At 54.9% G+C, this 16,130-nt stretch overlaps 4 protein-coding genes and 1 non-coding gene across 5 annotated transcripts; 3 read left to right on the top strand and 2 right to left on the bottom strand.

Moving 5' to 3' along the window:
- Positions 1-594: 594 nt before the first annotated feature.
- On the bottom strand, positions 595-2,659 carry CHGG_07069 (uncharacterized protein; the record flags this gene model as incomplete). Its single annotated transcript, XM_001224724.1, has 5 exons — positions 595-836; positions 906-1,379; positions 1,429-1,465; positions 1,543-2,388; positions 2,474-2,659. The coding sequence occupies 5 exons, from the start codon at positions 2,657-2,659 to the stop codon at positions 595-597; spliced, it is 1,785 nt and encodes a 594-aa protein (XP_001224725.1).
- A 1,039-nt stretch (positions 2,660-3,698) lies between these two features.
- CHGG_07070 (uncharacterized protein) lies at positions 3,699-6,770 on the top strand (the record flags this gene model as incomplete). The annotated part of the gene is made up of 4 exons (XM_001224725.1): positions 3,699-4,448; positions 5,239-5,658; positions 5,711-6,541; positions 6,603-6,770. 4 exons carry the CDS (start codon positions 3,699-3,701, stop codon positions 6,768-6,770), a joined length of 2,169 nt encoding a protein of 722 aa, XP_001224726.1.
- A 297-nt stretch (positions 6,771-7,067) lies between these two features.
- CHGG_11295 lies at positions 7,068-7,181 on the bottom strand. The gene has a single exon. It is a non-coding gene; the product is annotated as a tRNA-Leu (tRNA).
- Positions 7,182-8,503: 1,322 nt separating this feature from the next.
- CHGG_07071 (uncharacterized protein) lies at positions 8,504-11,467 on the top strand (the record flags this gene model as incomplete). The annotated part of the gene is made up of 4 exons (XM_001224726.1): positions 8,504-8,942; positions 9,143-9,896; positions 9,963-10,408; positions 10,641-11,467. 4 exons carry the CDS (start codon positions 8,504-8,506, stop codon positions 11,465-11,467), a joined length of 2,466 nt encoding a protein of 821 aa, XP_001224727.1.
- Positions 11,468-13,228: 1,761 nt separating this feature from the next.
- Positions 13,229-14,973, top strand: CHGG_07072 (uncharacterized protein; the record flags this gene model as incomplete). Its single annotated transcript, XM_001224727.1, has 3 exons — positions 13,229-13,304; positions 13,651-13,936; positions 14,025-14,973. 3 exons carry the CDS (start codon positions 13,229-13,231, stop codon positions 14,971-14,973), a joined length of 1,311 nt encoding a protein of 436 aa, XP_001224728.1.
- Positions 14,974-16,130: the final 1,157 nt, after the last annotated feature.

Raw genomic sequence — 16,130 nt, forward strand, 5'->3', positions numbered from 1 at the left:
CTAGCTACGTCGAGTATGAAACATAGGTCGCAGCAGGGGGTTAGAATCACTGCATCTGCATCTCTAATCTGACTCTGATCTTACCCGTCCACAGATAAAGGTTGTCTCGTCGACTGCTGGGCGGAACCGTACCGCATCCACATATCCAAACACCAAGATATTTGAGGGAAGTACTATTAGCTAGAGGTACGCGTTTACAACTACAGAGCCAGGTGCCTCAATCTCGGTTCAGGTGCCCTCGCAAACCATGGTAGAGAGAGACCCTTGCGAAAAGAATTTTTGTGTCTGCCTCCGCGATACGGCCTTTTCACGGAGGACTTCTTGCCTCCCCATAACCCCTCTCCTTTTCCCAATCGTACAGAACAAACAGATCACCTCCTTTACCCCCTAGGGAATAGAAAGAAAGACGTGGGAGCCCGGTCGTGATGCATCTCTGTCACCGCGAGCGTAATACTGCCAAGCAGTTCTTTTTTTCTTTCTTTTTTTTTTTTACACGACCCAAACTGATCCTAGGCTAGCAAGTCCGGCTTGATGCACGGACTGACCGCGTGGTTGATCACCTCGGGTCGTCAAGTTCATTCATGAACGCGATGTTTACCGCATCATAGCCTGGCCCTGACCCATACCCTGCAACTTGCTAGCCAGCTTGGGGTACTTCTCCTGGACCTGGATCTGTGTCCGGGTAGCCTCGGCATATGAAAGAGCGTTGACCAGCTCGCCCTCAGTGCGGGCCAGCTCGGCGGCACGCTCGAAGTACTTGAGGGCCTCGGTCACCTTGCCCTGCTGGAGGAGCAGTTGAGCCATGGTGGCGACGGCAATATCGCACTCGGGGTCAACTAGTTTCATATATGTTAGCAAGAAGCGCTTACTGGAGGGCTGGGGATGGAACGTAAGAGGTGACGTACTGATAAGAGCCTTCTCGCAGAGCTTCTCAGCCTCGGAGAAGTCCTGCTTCCATTGGAACACGGCGAGGGACTTGTTAATGAGCGGTAGCACGTTCATGCACGTGGGCTTGGTCTCGCGCTCGAGTTCAATGGCCATGTCGAACTTCTCAATGGCCTCGTGGTGCTTATCTTGATCGAGGAGCAGCTCGCCGTAGTAGTTGTAGACGTCAGGAGTCTTCTCAAAGTTCTTCATGCAGCGGCGGAAAGTGGCCATGGATGAGGCAATCGAGCCCGTCTTGTACTGAGTCACGCCGAGTTGGATGTGGGAGAAGATAAAGTCGGGGTCAAGATCGATCGACTTTTGGTAGTCCTTCTGTGCCTCGGAAAACTCGCCCTTGATGAAGTGCAGCTGAGCCCGGTGGTAGTAGATGTCAGGGTCCTCTGGGTTCTTGGACAGGGCGGCGGCAAAATCCTCCTCGGCCTTCTCGGGGGAACCTGCGATAGTTAGTTATGAATTATGGGCCACATGGACGGCCAAACTTACCAAGCTCCAGGTTCATGCTCGCCCGTTTGATGTAGCTCTGGGTCATCTCAGGGTCCAACTCGATGCTCTTGGACAAATCCGCCAGCGCCTCCTCGTGCTTGCCCTTCAGACAACGGGAAAGGTTCCGCGGAGGTTGTAGGCGTATGCTTCATATTCATCGAGGTCGCCGAGCTCCAAGGCCCTGTCGAACGCCTCAGAAGCCTCTTCGTAACCCGGCCCAGTCTTGCTCTCCAACGCCTTTAACCCTTTCTGCAGCTGACCCGGTCCGGACTCCTCATCCAACTCCTCCGAGTCTTCCAAGCCGTCAGGACGGGGTTTTTGGCGGAAGCTTTGGAGGTAGTTCCCGACAAAGGTAGAGCTCGGGAGCTTTGACGGCTTGGTCTCGAGAATTTCCTTTGCTTTCGTCTCGGCGAATTTCTTGAGCAGCCGCTCGACGGCCTGTGCGCTCTGTTCGTTCCGGAAGCCGTCGATGATACAGCTGGCGGTGAAGTCGAGAAGCGCCTCGCTGTACCTACCCAAGTGGTCGTAGGCATTAGCACGGCGGTTGAGGGCCTTGATGTACTCGGGGTTGAGGTTGATAGCCGCGGTAGTGTCCTCGACGACTTTGTCCCAGTCGCTGAGGGCGTTGTAGCAGGCCGCTCGATTGGAGTAGTAGACCGGGTCGGGCTTGCAGAGTATGGCCTTCGAATAAAGCCCAATGGCCTTTTCGAAATCCTTGGCGCCGTAGGCCCTGTTGCCAGCCTCCTTCAACTTTTGAGAATACTGCTCGCGCTCGGTGTCGGAGAGACCGAGAACAAAGGCCTCGTCGATCTCGGGTAACTCGTCGGCGGATTCAACAGAAGCAGCTTTGCCAGCGGCCGCGGGAGATGTGGCGTCCTTTGCGACCTTCTCGACATCGACATCCTTTCCAGCCTGCTTCCGTTTCCGTCTCTCTTTCTTGCTGAGCTTGGGGGTTGTGTCCTGTTGGCGAAGCTGGGTATTAGTATGAGGAGGGGTTTGGGCTCGGCAGTGATCGCATGGCATGGGGGGGGGCAAGAAAACTCACCTGGCTAGGGGCGTTGCGGACATAGTAGACAGCACCGGCAGTTGTGACTACAAAGGCGACACCGGCAACGGTATAAACCACAGCCTTGTTCTCGGAGACCCATGTCGAGATGCGATCCCACAGTGACGAGTCGGCTGGTATTGGTGTCGAGGACGACCCCACGCGGCCTGTCGGGATAGTAGCCATGGTTCCGTTAGTTGTGAAAGATGGATATGGAATTGAGGGCGAAAGAGGAAAGCGAAATCCCACGACGCTAATGCCTATGGCAGTGGGGAGGGCAAATGGTTGTCAAGCGACGCGAAGTTTGGTTGGGTAGGTCCAATTCAACAATGATGATGCAGGTGCGCACCATAGAAAGCTGGACGGCCTGGCGGGCGTCCTCGGCCGAAGCTTGTAACCCAAAAAAAAATCGGCGCACGACCCAGTGCGCCCAATTACGTCGTCTCTTCAGTGTAGGAGGTGGACCGTGACACTGTTTTTCCGAACAGCCCGCCTACATCCAGGTCCATACCCGGGCTCCTCTTGGGCGAAAAAAACCGGTATATCAAAACTACCTCGTACACGGAGGTGTCTTGATGGAGTCGGGTACTTTTGGGTCAAATCAAACCCGGTTTAGATGAACCCAAGTGAAATCCAGCCTCTGGCTATTTCTCCCTCTATTCCTACAATATCACATATTTAACTTGTCTAGTAACTAGTTTGTACATGGTTTGTTCGAGAGTCGTACGTTGGTGAAAGTGACTTGCAGACGGGCCCACTGAAAGCCAGTTTTTGGCATATTCGTTTTTTTGGCCAGAAGAGCCGGGCCCTGCCTTGGGTGCCTCGCTTGGCACAGGCTTGTGGCTCTGGCCATGTGGACCCTAGCGAGTCTGGCTCGAGCCTGGCCACCAAACAACCTGCCAAACGCCCCGAATGAAACATGTTGATAAGGACGGGGGCAGTGCGGGCCAAGGACACCTAGCTGGGCGAGGGGCACTTCATGGCGTGCCGAGAACCATATGTAGGCACAAAGTATGTATGTACATACAATTTAGCACTCCGAAGCTTTAGCAAGTAGTGTACTTAAAACACATGTACAGCTTCGAGGATAAGCAAGATTCAACAACCATTTATTCGAATATTACTCCAAATTCGTCAATTTCTTTTCAGACGGCCTCCTTAACAAGACAGCTCCCAGTCTCACCAGTCACCGGCGGGCTTGGGGGTTCAGACTTTGGCATTGACAATGGACAACGACTTCCAACTCTTCACTTCCCTCCGCTATGACCCAGCCCTGCTGCAAGTTTCGGTCCGCAAGCTCAGCTACGGTGGCTGGAACTCGGTGAACTCGTCTCCTCTTTACATGCTTGACTATCACCGAGACCGCATGCTACGGGCAGCCACCCATTGGGGTTGGAATGCGGCAGTTGATGTCCTCCAAGGGGATTCCGGTCTGAAACGATTAGTAGAACTTGTCGAAAGCAGCATCCGAGAAGATCAACAGTCTCCATTGAGAGTGAGGATAGCGATCACGAAGGACGGCGAGCTTTCCATAACCAGTGGTCCGGTCCCAGAAACAACTCTCGCCAACCTCTTTCCCGAAAACCTTCCGCCGCCAGAAAGGGCAGGCCACGACGGTGAGGGTCGGGATATACCATCCAAGTCTCCAGGCTACGAGATCTTGGTCGATACACCAATAACAACTCGTTCCGAGCACACTCACTTCAAGACAACCAAGCGGGCGGCCTATGATGGGGCACGGCAAAGGGCACAGATCAGTCTCTTCGACTTGAAAGAGGTCCTCATAGTCAATGAAACCAATGGTGCTGTCATGGAAGGCTCCACCACAACCCCCTACTTTTGGAGAGATGGTAGGTGGGTAACGCCAGCCGTGAGTAAAGAATATAACCTGGAGGATGGAAGTGGTGGCCAAAGCGGTACATCGAGGAGATGGGCTCTCGAGAGGTTTGTTAATATTATCTTTTCGGGCCGCTTGGTAGGTCGTCGTTAACACATGGGACAGGGAGATTGCCTTTGAAGACACCGTTCTAGTGGACTCTCTCGTTGATGGCGAGGAGTGTTGGCTGAGTAACGGGGTGAGGGGTTTTTTCTTTGGTAGAGTCAAGCTGAGTTAACCAGCCCTTGCCGCCGGGAAGGGGGGTGGAGAAGGGGGGGGATGGCCGTCGTCATCGAAAACAATATCCCATAGCCCCTCAACTGCGACTCAAATCAAGCAGCATCTACGGTTGGTGGCATTAGCAGTGCAAGGTACTCGCCGCGTCACCGAATATTTCAGGTTCCAATTCACCGTATGATGTCTTAGCTTGAGGGAAACCAACAGTGTTGTAGGGGAGGAGCGATTCTGGGCAAGGCCACGGCAGCGACATCGAACGTGCCTTCCCAATAAATACCAGCGATTTTATATGTCCTATCATCCCCGTTTACTTTCTCTGGTCACCTGCCTACCTCGCGTTAGTCTGCCGAAGGAGGCGATCCCCGTGCCTTCATCTTTCGCCCCTCGCTACGCTACCCGAGTCGACAGCCCGCTATGCTTTCCAATTGTACCACGATAATTCCCGCCTAAGCAAGGACTCTTCACTCGTTCTGTCCCGATTTTATCTTGCTTTCTTTGCCCACTCAACTTCACATTTCTCCCACATCAGATCGACTACTTGCCAGTGCCAAATTGTTTCTCTCCTTTTCCAGAAACCCCTCGATAACGTTCTCCGCACCTACGTCTCGACACGCTCAGCCTAGCACTCGACGAAACCCCTTCACCGTCACAGGAAAGGCCATTCCCCAGGATGGACGACGCGCTCTTCCAAACTCATGCCGATTTACGGAAGAGGCTGGCTCTCCACAAAATCAAGGCCATCCCAAACAGCAACTATAAACGCCATGGCACCAAATCCTACGTCTCGGTGCTTAATAGATTTGGCTTCCAACCCACACAACCTGGGCCTTACTACCAAAAGTTCATCAAGTCCGACGATATCCCGCCCAAAGCAGCGCCAGGAGTCAGGCCGGGCCGCATATGGGCCGGCCTCTTCAAGAAAGTCGAGGGCAAAAAAGAGGGGGGAGAAGTCACTGCCGAGGACCAGCAGAACGATGCCGAATACCTCTGCGAGGTGACAATCGGCACAGGCGTTGGTTCTGATATACAAAAGGTCATGCTGGATTTCGATACCGGCTCTGCTGACCTTTGGGTATGCTCTCGAGACATTTGCCTGCACCGACACTGATAACGATGTCACGCAGGTTAGCCACAAGAAGTTTGATCACACCAAGTCGTCCTCGTTTCAGCTAGCGAAAGACAAGACCTGGAAGATCCAGTATGGCGATGGAAGTTCGGCGTCGGGCACCGTCGGTACCGATGTTCTTGTGCTCGGCGGCATCATCATCAAGAAGCAGGCCATCGAGATTGCAAACGAGATGTCGGCGCAGTTTAGCGAGGGAACCATGGATGGTCTTCTTGGCCTTGCATTTAGCAAGATCAATACGGTCCAGTCCGGCGGCAAGCCAGATCCCCAGCTCACCCCCGTTGATAACATGATTGCTCAGGAAGATATTCCCAAGGAGGCCGAGCTGTTTACGTCAGCCATCTACAGTAACCGAGACGAGGACCGGCGGTCTTTTTACACCTTCGGCTGGATCGATGAAGATCTTGTTAAGGCGTCGGGCGAGGAGATTGCCTGGACCAATATTGACAAGTCAGAGGGCTTCTGGATGTTCTCTAGCGAGCACGCGAGCGTCAACGGCGAGCGGATTACGATCGAAGGTAACAAGGCAATAGCTGACACGGGCACCACGCTCGCTCTGGTTACAGACAAGGTCTGCGCTGCCCTCTACTCCAAGATCCCCGGTGCCGAGTACAACGCGGAGTACCAGGGCTGGACGATCCCTCAAAGCATCCCGGTCGATGAACTCCCCGACTTCAGTGTCGCCGTCGGCGGCAAGGAATTTGTCATTCAGAAAGAGGACCTGATATTTGTCCCAGCCGATAAAAAATTCTTCTACGGTGGTGTGCAGTCCCGGGGCGAGAACCCCTTTGACATTCTAGGAAACACCTTCCTAAAGTCGATCTACGCGGTAAGCCGGGCAGAGGAGTTCGACCATGATATCTTATGAGGACTGACGGACCATGGTGTAGATTTGGGACCAGGGCAACAGCCGATTCGGTGCTGTCCGCAAGATCGAGCCATTCCAGCACCCAATCAAGTACAACTTGCAACCTTTGTCGTCTGACGAGCGTACGAAGCTGGGGATCAAGAAGGGCTACGGGGACATCAATACGATACCTTTCACAGAGAGTGCCTGAATGAGCGTTGGTGTCCGCCTAGCTTTGGTCTTGAGGGGGGTTGTATAGGTATGGTAGTTTTAAAAGGGGTTGGTCAGTAACTGTTGTTTACGCTGGGTTGAATGCTGAAACTTATATTTCCTACTCTCAACTGCTAGTCGGAGAATACGACGCCCACCTACACAAGCTTTTTTTTTCCACAATGTTCTACACCCAGCAGTGCCGGTCTAATATTTACACTGGGAAATGTCGACCACAAAACGAGAAAACAAACACTCAAAAAGATGAAGCTATTTCCACCCGGAGAATTATCATGCATGACAAGGGTGAGATTCGAACTCACGCCCCATTACTGAGACCAGGAAATCTTGTGGGATCTATAAATTCAGGTGGGCCTGAACCTGGCGCCTTAGACCGCTCGGCCACCTTGCCGTGAAGTGTGTTGTGGATATTTTGAGCTTGTGGAGTGAGGGTTTATCTGTGGTGTGTGTGATGTGGTGTGGTGTTAGTTAGGGGGTGGGGTGGGGTGGCCGGCACAAGGCGGGGTTCGAACGAGGGATTTCATCCCCACTTGCGAGGAGATAAGCTTATAAGATCGCCGCCGGACTGTGTGTAACTGGGGAGGGGGTGGGGGTTCGGGGAGTCAGCAGCGGTGAGTATTGGAAGTGATGAGGTTGGAGGTTGGAAGTTGGAAGCGAGACCAGTAGTTCCGGTCGGGATGGAAGGCGGTTCGTTATGCAACTGATAAGTTACTTGATAGGAGGCTGAGTGGGATTTCAACTCCGAGCTTGGACTGTGTCTCGGGATTGTTAACCCACCGTAAAATGACAAGCTGTCATATCATATTCGGTATATCACGCCTCCTTGGCCCAAGCTCTCAGGAACAAAGTTTGAATAAATGTTGTGCGGCACCTGGGTACACAGCAGAAACGAGACGGCCTAGGCTAGACGCGGAAAACCAATGAATGATGACGTACTGTGAGAAGCTGAGACCACGGCTGGGACTCAGTCGCCCCCTGAGATGGGTTAGGAGGCAACAATCTTCGAAGAGACCTACCTCATCATGCCCATGAGAAGCGGTGACGTCTTGACGTGCCGGAGTGGTCTGGGTTGCGGGGGACGACTGGTGATAACTCAGGTCCTCTCCCAAGCCCGGTCTAGGCGTTCGGTAGCCCCGGCCTTTTCGGAGGGTGACCCCAATAAGACGTGTTCCATGCAAACTAAAGCCATCGTCTCATGATTTATGAAGGTGGCGCCTGCATTTGAGAGGTTCTTGCGATTGGCCAAGGTTATTCCAGCTGGTCATCAGTCGACACGGAATTGACACGGTTTTGTACGCGACAGAACGCTCCGGAAAAGGTGCAATCGTTTTTCGGTTTGCTGTTGTGTAGGCAGCCAAGGCCTCTGTGCGTCATATCGCTCCTGCTCCAGTCCCGGTTCTTCTGACGGCGGGGACGTGGCGTGGCTGGCGTGAAATCTAAGAGACGTCGGGAATGGCGTCCTGTTGGTTGCGTCCGTTACACGTTTATAAATCTTTCACCAAAGAACCGCGGCCTAGATGCAGAGGAATTGTGGCGACCTTGGATGTGATTGCGTCGAGGGGCGGTGGTTGAATGAAGCACGGAAGCGGAGCGAGTCCGCAGCGAGGTGTTGGGAGGAAGCTGTTGAGGACAGGAGTGCCCTGCTGGGCGAGCTCGCATTGACGAAGTCCTCCAGCTTGCGCTAACCGGAAGAGGTCAGGCACTATTCTTACCATGCCACTTTACCGTAGCAGTCAGCCCGAGCCACCCTCCCGGTCTGCTTCCAGGCTCAATTCAACTCCATTCCGTGAGGAGCAGTCTAAAAAAAAGACAACGCCATCTGTCGCGCAGCCTCGTTGCTTCAAAGGCCAGCCCGAGCCACGGCGCACCAATTCGCGTCTCTTGCAAACATCCGTTCTTTTTGGCAAGCACAGAGAAGCAACTTCGCCTCTGGCTGCTCCATTTTGCTCTTTGACCACTCGCATTCCTTCGCTAGGAGCACGGTCGCTCTCGCTGGCTTGGACAGCCCTGCCTGGGATTTGGTTAGGACTTGCGCTACCTGGCAGCCCCGATCAAGGGTCATCCATCCGGACCGAAGCTGCACTTTGCGCCTTTCCATGCTTCCCTCCTCGATCGCGCCTCCACAGTATTCTTCTCAGCTTGCTCTGGCCTCGTGAGCTCTTTCCTCGGGTCCTTACCTGCAACTGCCTCCACGGCTTTCACCATCGGTTGATTCTGCAACCGCAGGACGGTTCGGCTCTAAGCATCTCCAAAGTTTCGCACCGGGACAGAGATAGAGACACCAACCAACCCACAGAGGTCCGACTTCCTCGGCCCGCGACACAAAGTCAGGCTGCCTCAACGTCATCGTAGCTCCCCGCACCACCGCGCGCAGGTGCCACCCGATTCCTTCCCTACGACTCATCGCCGAGTCCAGGACCCGCTTCTACACAATGGTCGCAACGACCACACGGCGCAGGAAGATCATCGGCCAGCGCCGCCGCATCGAGGATGAGGCCGAAGACGAGGGTGGTCCTGAGTCACTGGTCGACCTCGATGATGATTCGGTGACGGATGGCTCGATCGCGAGCGACGAACACGACCCCACCGACGATAGCGATACGAGTAACATCGACGATGCCTCACCAACATTGCCCAGCGCCCGAAAACCCCTCGGCAACGGCAATGCGAAGGCTGGGTTTCGCCGCCGGACCGGTTCTGAGCCACTCAAGAGTCCAGCCGCAAAACCTGTTGTGCCCGTAATAGCCGATGCCGAGTCCATGCTCAGCAAGCTGTCCCTTGCCGACAAGGAAAACAGGGTAGACGAGATGCACTTCGATGATATAAAACCTGCACCGCATGCGAAGGATACGGCGCCGATTGTCGTAAGCTCAAGCGCTGCTGCCCAGCAACAACCCCGGCTTCCTCAACAAGAGATAAAACGGCGTGAACACGAGGAGTACAGACGAAAGAGAGATGAAGACCCAACTTTCGTCCCCAACAGGGGCGCCTTCTTCCTACATGATCACCGGCATGCTGGCCCCGCTGCGAATGGCTTCCGCCCCTTCCCCAGGGGAGCCCGTGGTCGGGGGCGGGGGGCGTTTGGGAATCACTTCGCTCCCATTAGGTATGTCGAACTATCCTTCCCTCACCGTGGGCTGTCTTCGCTGCTGATGCTGACCGCTCCTTCCAGTCAGATACACAACGTTCCAGACCCCGTCATTAATGGGCTGTGGAAACACGACATGCACGAAGTGGTCGCCGCCCCTCAACCCCCTCGGCAGAACCGTTACCTGCCCAGCAACGAAGGGCTCCCAAACGGCAACGGCATCATCCCAACCGCGCCGACGAGCAAGATGTCGATTAATAGGGCCATGTCGACCGAAAAGCACATCGGCAACACGACCATCCGGGTGTCTATCCCGGCCCTCGGGCCTCCCAAGCTCTTCCCGGGCGTTGCCCTGAAGCAGTATACCAAGCTTCCGGATCATCGCCCCCCTCTTCGCCGCGACAAGCCTGTTCGGATTTCGATTCCCTATCATTACCCGCCCGTTATGCCCCGTTACATCTTCCCGGCGATCGACAGGTCCTTTATCTTTATTCCACGGGCGATGCGGCCGAACCAGCAACGGACACGGGGTAAGGGCCCGAGGTCCGTTTTAGGGTCAGGCGTGTTCTCCCGTGCGACGAGCGCATATGGGGGAAGCATGTATTCGCCCAGCATCGCTCTCAGCCGCCGGTCATCGATCGCTCCTGATATTGGCCGGGAATTCATGCTCTCGCCCACGGGATCCACCATCTCGCGCCCCCCTCACCCGACTGACACCGCAAGACCCGTCGTCCGCTTGCCCCCTTTTCGCTCAACCGCCAGTGCCTGCAATGGGTATGCCTCCTAGGCCGGATGTTTACCAGAAGGTCCCTGAGGCGTCCATCAACGAATTGCCCCAGCCCCAAACGCACCCCCTTCCCCTAAAACCCACGTTCCAGGAGAGCCAACCAAACACACTCCCGATGCACCAACCACGACCGCAGAAGGCCGTCTCCCTTGAAAACATCGAGTCGCCCGCCCAGCAGTCCACAAACGCGCCGGGGCCTTATCAACAACCTTTCCATCAGCAGATGCCACCGCCGCCACCCAACGGTTATCCCCAAGATTCCCACGCTCGCCACCCCTCGTACCAGTCCCAGTTCTCGTCCTCTACGCCGCTGTCTCAGATTCCGGAGCGTGCAGTCCACGCGGCTCCCTTCCAGCCCAACACTTATGCCCAACCCAGCTTCTACAACCAGCCATACGCGCCAATGCCACCGCAGCAAGGCTTCTATTATCCCCAGCCATTTAACGCGAACATGGGGCCCAATGCAAACGCCCCCACCTTTGTGCCGGCGACACAACAGCAAGGCCAGCCTGCCCCGTACACACAATCTGCCCAGGGCGAGATGCCCTCTACCCAACCTGCTGCGCAAGGCACATCACAACAGCAGCAAAACATTGTCGACGCGCGGGAGTCGCAAGGCACGGTCTACTATGATTATTATTCACAGCCTCCCCAGATGCCAGGCTACCCACCGTCTTTCCCTACCGGTCCCCAGCCCTATGCTACAGGCCCTGGCATGGTAGGCATGGCGGCCGCGCCAATGATGACACCAAGCCCAGACACATTTTACTACCAGCAGCCGATGGCCTACTATCCTCAGTAGAACTGGGGACAACCGGTCCCGTTCGTATTAGCAGCTGGGGCCTTTGACCCACCCGCCTCCGGCCCCCCCATCCTCCACATGACACCAGAGCCTTCGTCCACTCTATCGAAGTCTCTATCTACGAAACCGGAACCGGAAACCTCTCATGTTGATTAAGTGGGGGATGGGTCGGATGTGAGATAGCCCGGTAGAGGCCGAGGGGAAGAAGGAAGAAGACGAAGGACTGAGAGGGAAAGAGGAGGAGGGAGGATGAGGATGGGTGTGGATATTACGAGCTGTCGAATGATTCTGATCATCAAAGAAACCCGCACTTTGTTACGGACGGCCCCCTGCTTCCCTCTTCTCGCCCACTTACCTGCTGGACACTGTTAGGAAAAGATGATAAGAATCAGTCAGTATCCGCGCTATTTTAATCCAACGTTCGAAGGGGTGGACGAGGCAAGCGTTTTGCCTCTTCAACTCATCCCGCTGTCGAGGCGTTTTTGTTACCTTCAGCCTTGCTGTTGGGGTCCTGGTGGCACCACGGACATCTTGCTGTGTCTGTTCTCTATTTTTGCGGGTGGGGGGGATGACATGAGTCTGGGGAGGAGGGGGGAGAAGAAAAGTTACATGGCGCAACACACACTCTTTTTTTGTGCGGTTTGAGGCGATCTCTGATGGCCGTAGCGGGTTTACGTTTGGGTGAGGGGAGGAAGTGGTCAGGGTATGGTTTTTCGAGAACCCAGTGTGGACATGGACGGACGTGTTTGGTGACACGGTCTTCTACTATAACGATTCTACCTTGTCTGTCCTGTCTTTTCGGGTTGCTTGTCGTTGCTGGTTCTACGTTTCCGCCCGCCCCGCGTTGGTGGGTTCGTCTTTCTCATCCACCGCACCACGGTTGTTGCATCGCTTCTTCCGTTTTCTTGACTTTTTTTTCCCGCTTTTCCTTCACATGGCGCTGATGGAGTTGGACCTCGACGCTTCAAGCTCATGCTCTTGCCTTTTCCATCATCTCCTTTGTCACGTACGGTGTCGTTCTTGGTTGCTTTCATGCATAGCACTAGGCTTGGAAGACGGTATATAGGACAGCGTTTGGCTGGGAGGGCGCTGGCCCGTGGGGGTTTTTAAGATACGTTGTTGGTCTGGGCTAGGCTTTGATGATTCAATCATAGGCGGCGTTGCTTTTTTCCCTCCCATGTCGTTACTTCGTCGCTACTTGGCTTGGCTTGATGTTGCTTGTTTGATGGGATATCAAAAGTGATGTTTTTTTTTTTTATTATTCATTTAGTTAGTTAGTTATTTTATTTTTCTGCTTAATCTTAACTCTGGCTTTTCCAGAGACAATGTCCGAACACAGCCTCATTTTCGGGGTCCCTCGTGACGATGAAGCGAACTGGACAATCTCCGTAGATCTGCCGATGACGACGGCCATGTGCTACGTTCTGCGAAGGATTGGGAAATCTGTCCTAAATCATGTTTCATCGGAATTGGTGAAATGGAAATACGATCTTGACACGTTGATGGGGTGAGTGAGTGTTTTGGCAGGGAAGCTGGCAAGTTCATGCCCTTGATGTTGTTGGGCGGAGTTTCCTGAATTGGCTACATGGCAACGCTATAAATGCCTTGGCTGACCCCATCGTGTGAAGCTTATCATTCAGGGGCACATGTGGCAGTTGGTCAGACAACAAACAACATCCCATCCCGCCTTCACCAGCATACCCTCCACCAACCCTCGTCACCTAAAATATCCTTACGGATTACTTACGAGACACGCCCCCGATGGCCCCATTGATCGTTGACGCCACCAACGGCGGTAACGGGTGTAAGCGGTTGGGGATTACCGTTTTTTCAGGAGGTACGTGCGAGCTGTTTGCAGGGCATCTCAAAAGTCTGGATGCATTAATGACTGACGCATCACTTCCTAAAGGCACCGCAGCAAATAGCTTAGTAGATGTGTTTAATAAGATTGTGGAAAAAGCGACGATGCCAGCTGAATTACGTCATCCCCATTAGCGACAACGGCGGCAGTTCGTCCGAGTTGATCAGATTTGTCGGCGGGCCGAGTGAGTGCATGAGAGTGAGAGATGGTGATGAAAAAGTTGGGTTGGCTGACATGGCGGTGTAGGTGTTGGTGATATCCGGAGTGAGTTTTGGGTTGAGAGTGGTGTGGGACCAAGAGGGTGATCTAACCCCTATTCTAGGTCGCCTAGTCCGGCTTATTCCCAACCATGAGGACGACAAGGAGATGTCGGCACTCAAGCTATTATTTGAGCACCGGTTGGATGTTGACCCCCTGAGGGCTCGATCAGAATGGCTTGACATCGTCGAGTCGAAAGTCGTTGCTTTGGGGGTTCATCTCCAGCCCGACCCCCCCCATGGTCCGCTCCGTCCCAGTAGGGGGGTGAACCTAGAGATTGTAAAGAGAGCTCGGCCGCCCAACGTCTTTGATTTCGCCAGCGCCAGCGTGGGTAACATGTTCCTGGCCGGGTACGTTATCACAGGTTTACCAAGCCTTTTTCTCTCACCTTCTCACACATCCCCACTAGATACTGTACCTCACTAACCCACCTCCCAGCGCCCGCATCTTCACCGGCTCCTTCGAGTCGGCCATTTACCTCCTCTCCATGATCTGCTCCATCCCACCCTCCGTCTCCGTCCTCCCCGCCATCAACTCCAACTTCACGCACCACATCTCAGCCGGCCTGCGTGACGGCAGCACCATCGCAGGCCAAGTCGCCATCAGCCACCCCTCAGCACCGACCGCACTCCCCGACGACATGCAAATCGCGCCCGCGCTCACAGCCGCGGACCACGACCGCATCGAAGACGCCAACCTGCCCGGATCGCTCCCCGCGCTGCGCCAGCCCAACATCGCCTTCTCCAAGCACGACGAGGAGGACCTGCCGGCGCGCATCGAGCGCCTGTGGTACATCAACCCATACGGGCACGAGATCGCGCCCACCGCCAACCCCAAGGTCGTCGACGCCCTCGCGGCCTCCGACACCGTCATCTACAGCATCGGCAGCCTGTACACCAGCATCCTCCCCAGCCTGGTGCTGCGCCGCGTGGGGCAGGCGCTCAGCAGCAGCAGCGCGGAGGAGGGGGGGCAGGCGGGGAGCACGATCCGGCGCAAGGTGCTGATCCTGAACGGCAAGCTGGACAGGGAGACGGGCCCCGCGGCGGACCCGATGACGGCGCGCGATTTTGTGGCGGCGATTGCGCGGGCGTGTGTGGAAAGCCGGTGGCCTGAGCGGGTGGGTCGCGATGAGATGCTGAAGGAGTACGTCACTCACCTGGTGTATCTAGATGATCGGGGGTTGCCGGGTAGTGGTAGTGGTAGCGGTGGAGGGGGCGCAAGTGGCAGGCCGGCGGTGGATGTGGAGGAACTGAGGGGTTTGGGCATTGAGTGCGTCAGGGTGGCTGGGAAGGTCGTGCTTGGGCGAGGAGGGGAACGGAGATCTGAAGTGAGGTATGATGAGACGGCGCTAGGAGAGGCGCTCGAGGCCATCATTGATTCTGAATGATGATGATGATGATGATGATGATGGCGTCGTGTGTTCTAGGCTGTGGAGGATGAGGGGAGATAAGCTGGGTCACGGCTCAGTGATGCGATTCAGGTGTCTCACTAATGCGGGGGCGTTTCTGCTGCTGGTGTTAACGCAATAGCGGTATCATTGAGCGGTAATTATTATGCAATATGGACTGTGTATGGGCATCCTGACCACCGGGTTGTGTCCCGTCCAGTTAGACGAAGGGTTTGTAGATACCTAGGTATGCTCAAGTCATCCGGTATGCAGCGTAAAAGACGGAGTTCGCTGCGATGTTAAGGTACGGTAACGAGTTATCCTCCCACCATAGATCTGCAAAAAAAAAAAAAAAAAAAAAAAAAAGAGCACAAGCAGTCCAGCCAGGTCGGGAAAACCGTTTCATCTGTGGGAGCTCGGATGCTGTCCCACGTTCAGCCCGGCGATCCGAGAATGTTCTGTATGACATCGAGAGCCGGCGCATCAGCACTCTGAGTCCTGAGTGACGCGGACAGGGCGCACGACAGGGCGCCACAGTAGGCTGTAGAACGGGGGCTGAACTTGGTTGCGTGTGCTCCTCCGTCATCTAAAACACAGATGCGATCGATCCCACCCACTGTTTCCCAGGATGCAACCTTCTAGACTCCCTCTGGTCCGTTTCTTCCCGATAGCAAGCGCAGTCATCTGATTGCGCGAGGGTAGGTGACCACGGTAGCGCAGACAACCAACATGGGAATATGTCCAGGCCCGATGCCGCTCTAGGCTCACGCTCACGCTCACGCTCTCGCTCACGGGTGGTCGCGAATGCAATCATGCAATGCAGGACCTTCCCCATCCGTCTCAATCGGGCCATCCGTCCCGCACGCAGCCTGGGTGCGCTTTTCTCCGAGAGCTACCCGCCCGGTCTCCGACCTTCGATAAACCGATGAACCGATGGCCGTGCCAACGCCAAAATCTGAATCAGTGATTTAGGTAGTTAGAGGTTATCTTACGTATAGTTACCTGTGGACATGGAACCGTCTAGACGTTGCCACAAGCTCTGCGGTCGTTTTTCCAGGCGCTAAGGTGTCACAAATACGCCATGCAAACGACAGCCTCGGGACCTGAGTCGAGTTGTTGACGTCTGTCGGTCGAAACAGCGACGTAATCCTGGCCGT

The sequence above is a fragment of the Chaetomium globosum genome, genomic scaffold (genome assembly GCF_000143365.1).
Source record: "Chaetomium globosum CBS 148.51 scaffold_5 genomic scaffold, whole genome shotgun sequence".
Taxonomy (NCBI): Eukaryota; Fungi; Ascomycota; class Sordariomycetes; order Sordariales; family Chaetomiaceae; genus Chaetomium; species Chaetomium globosum.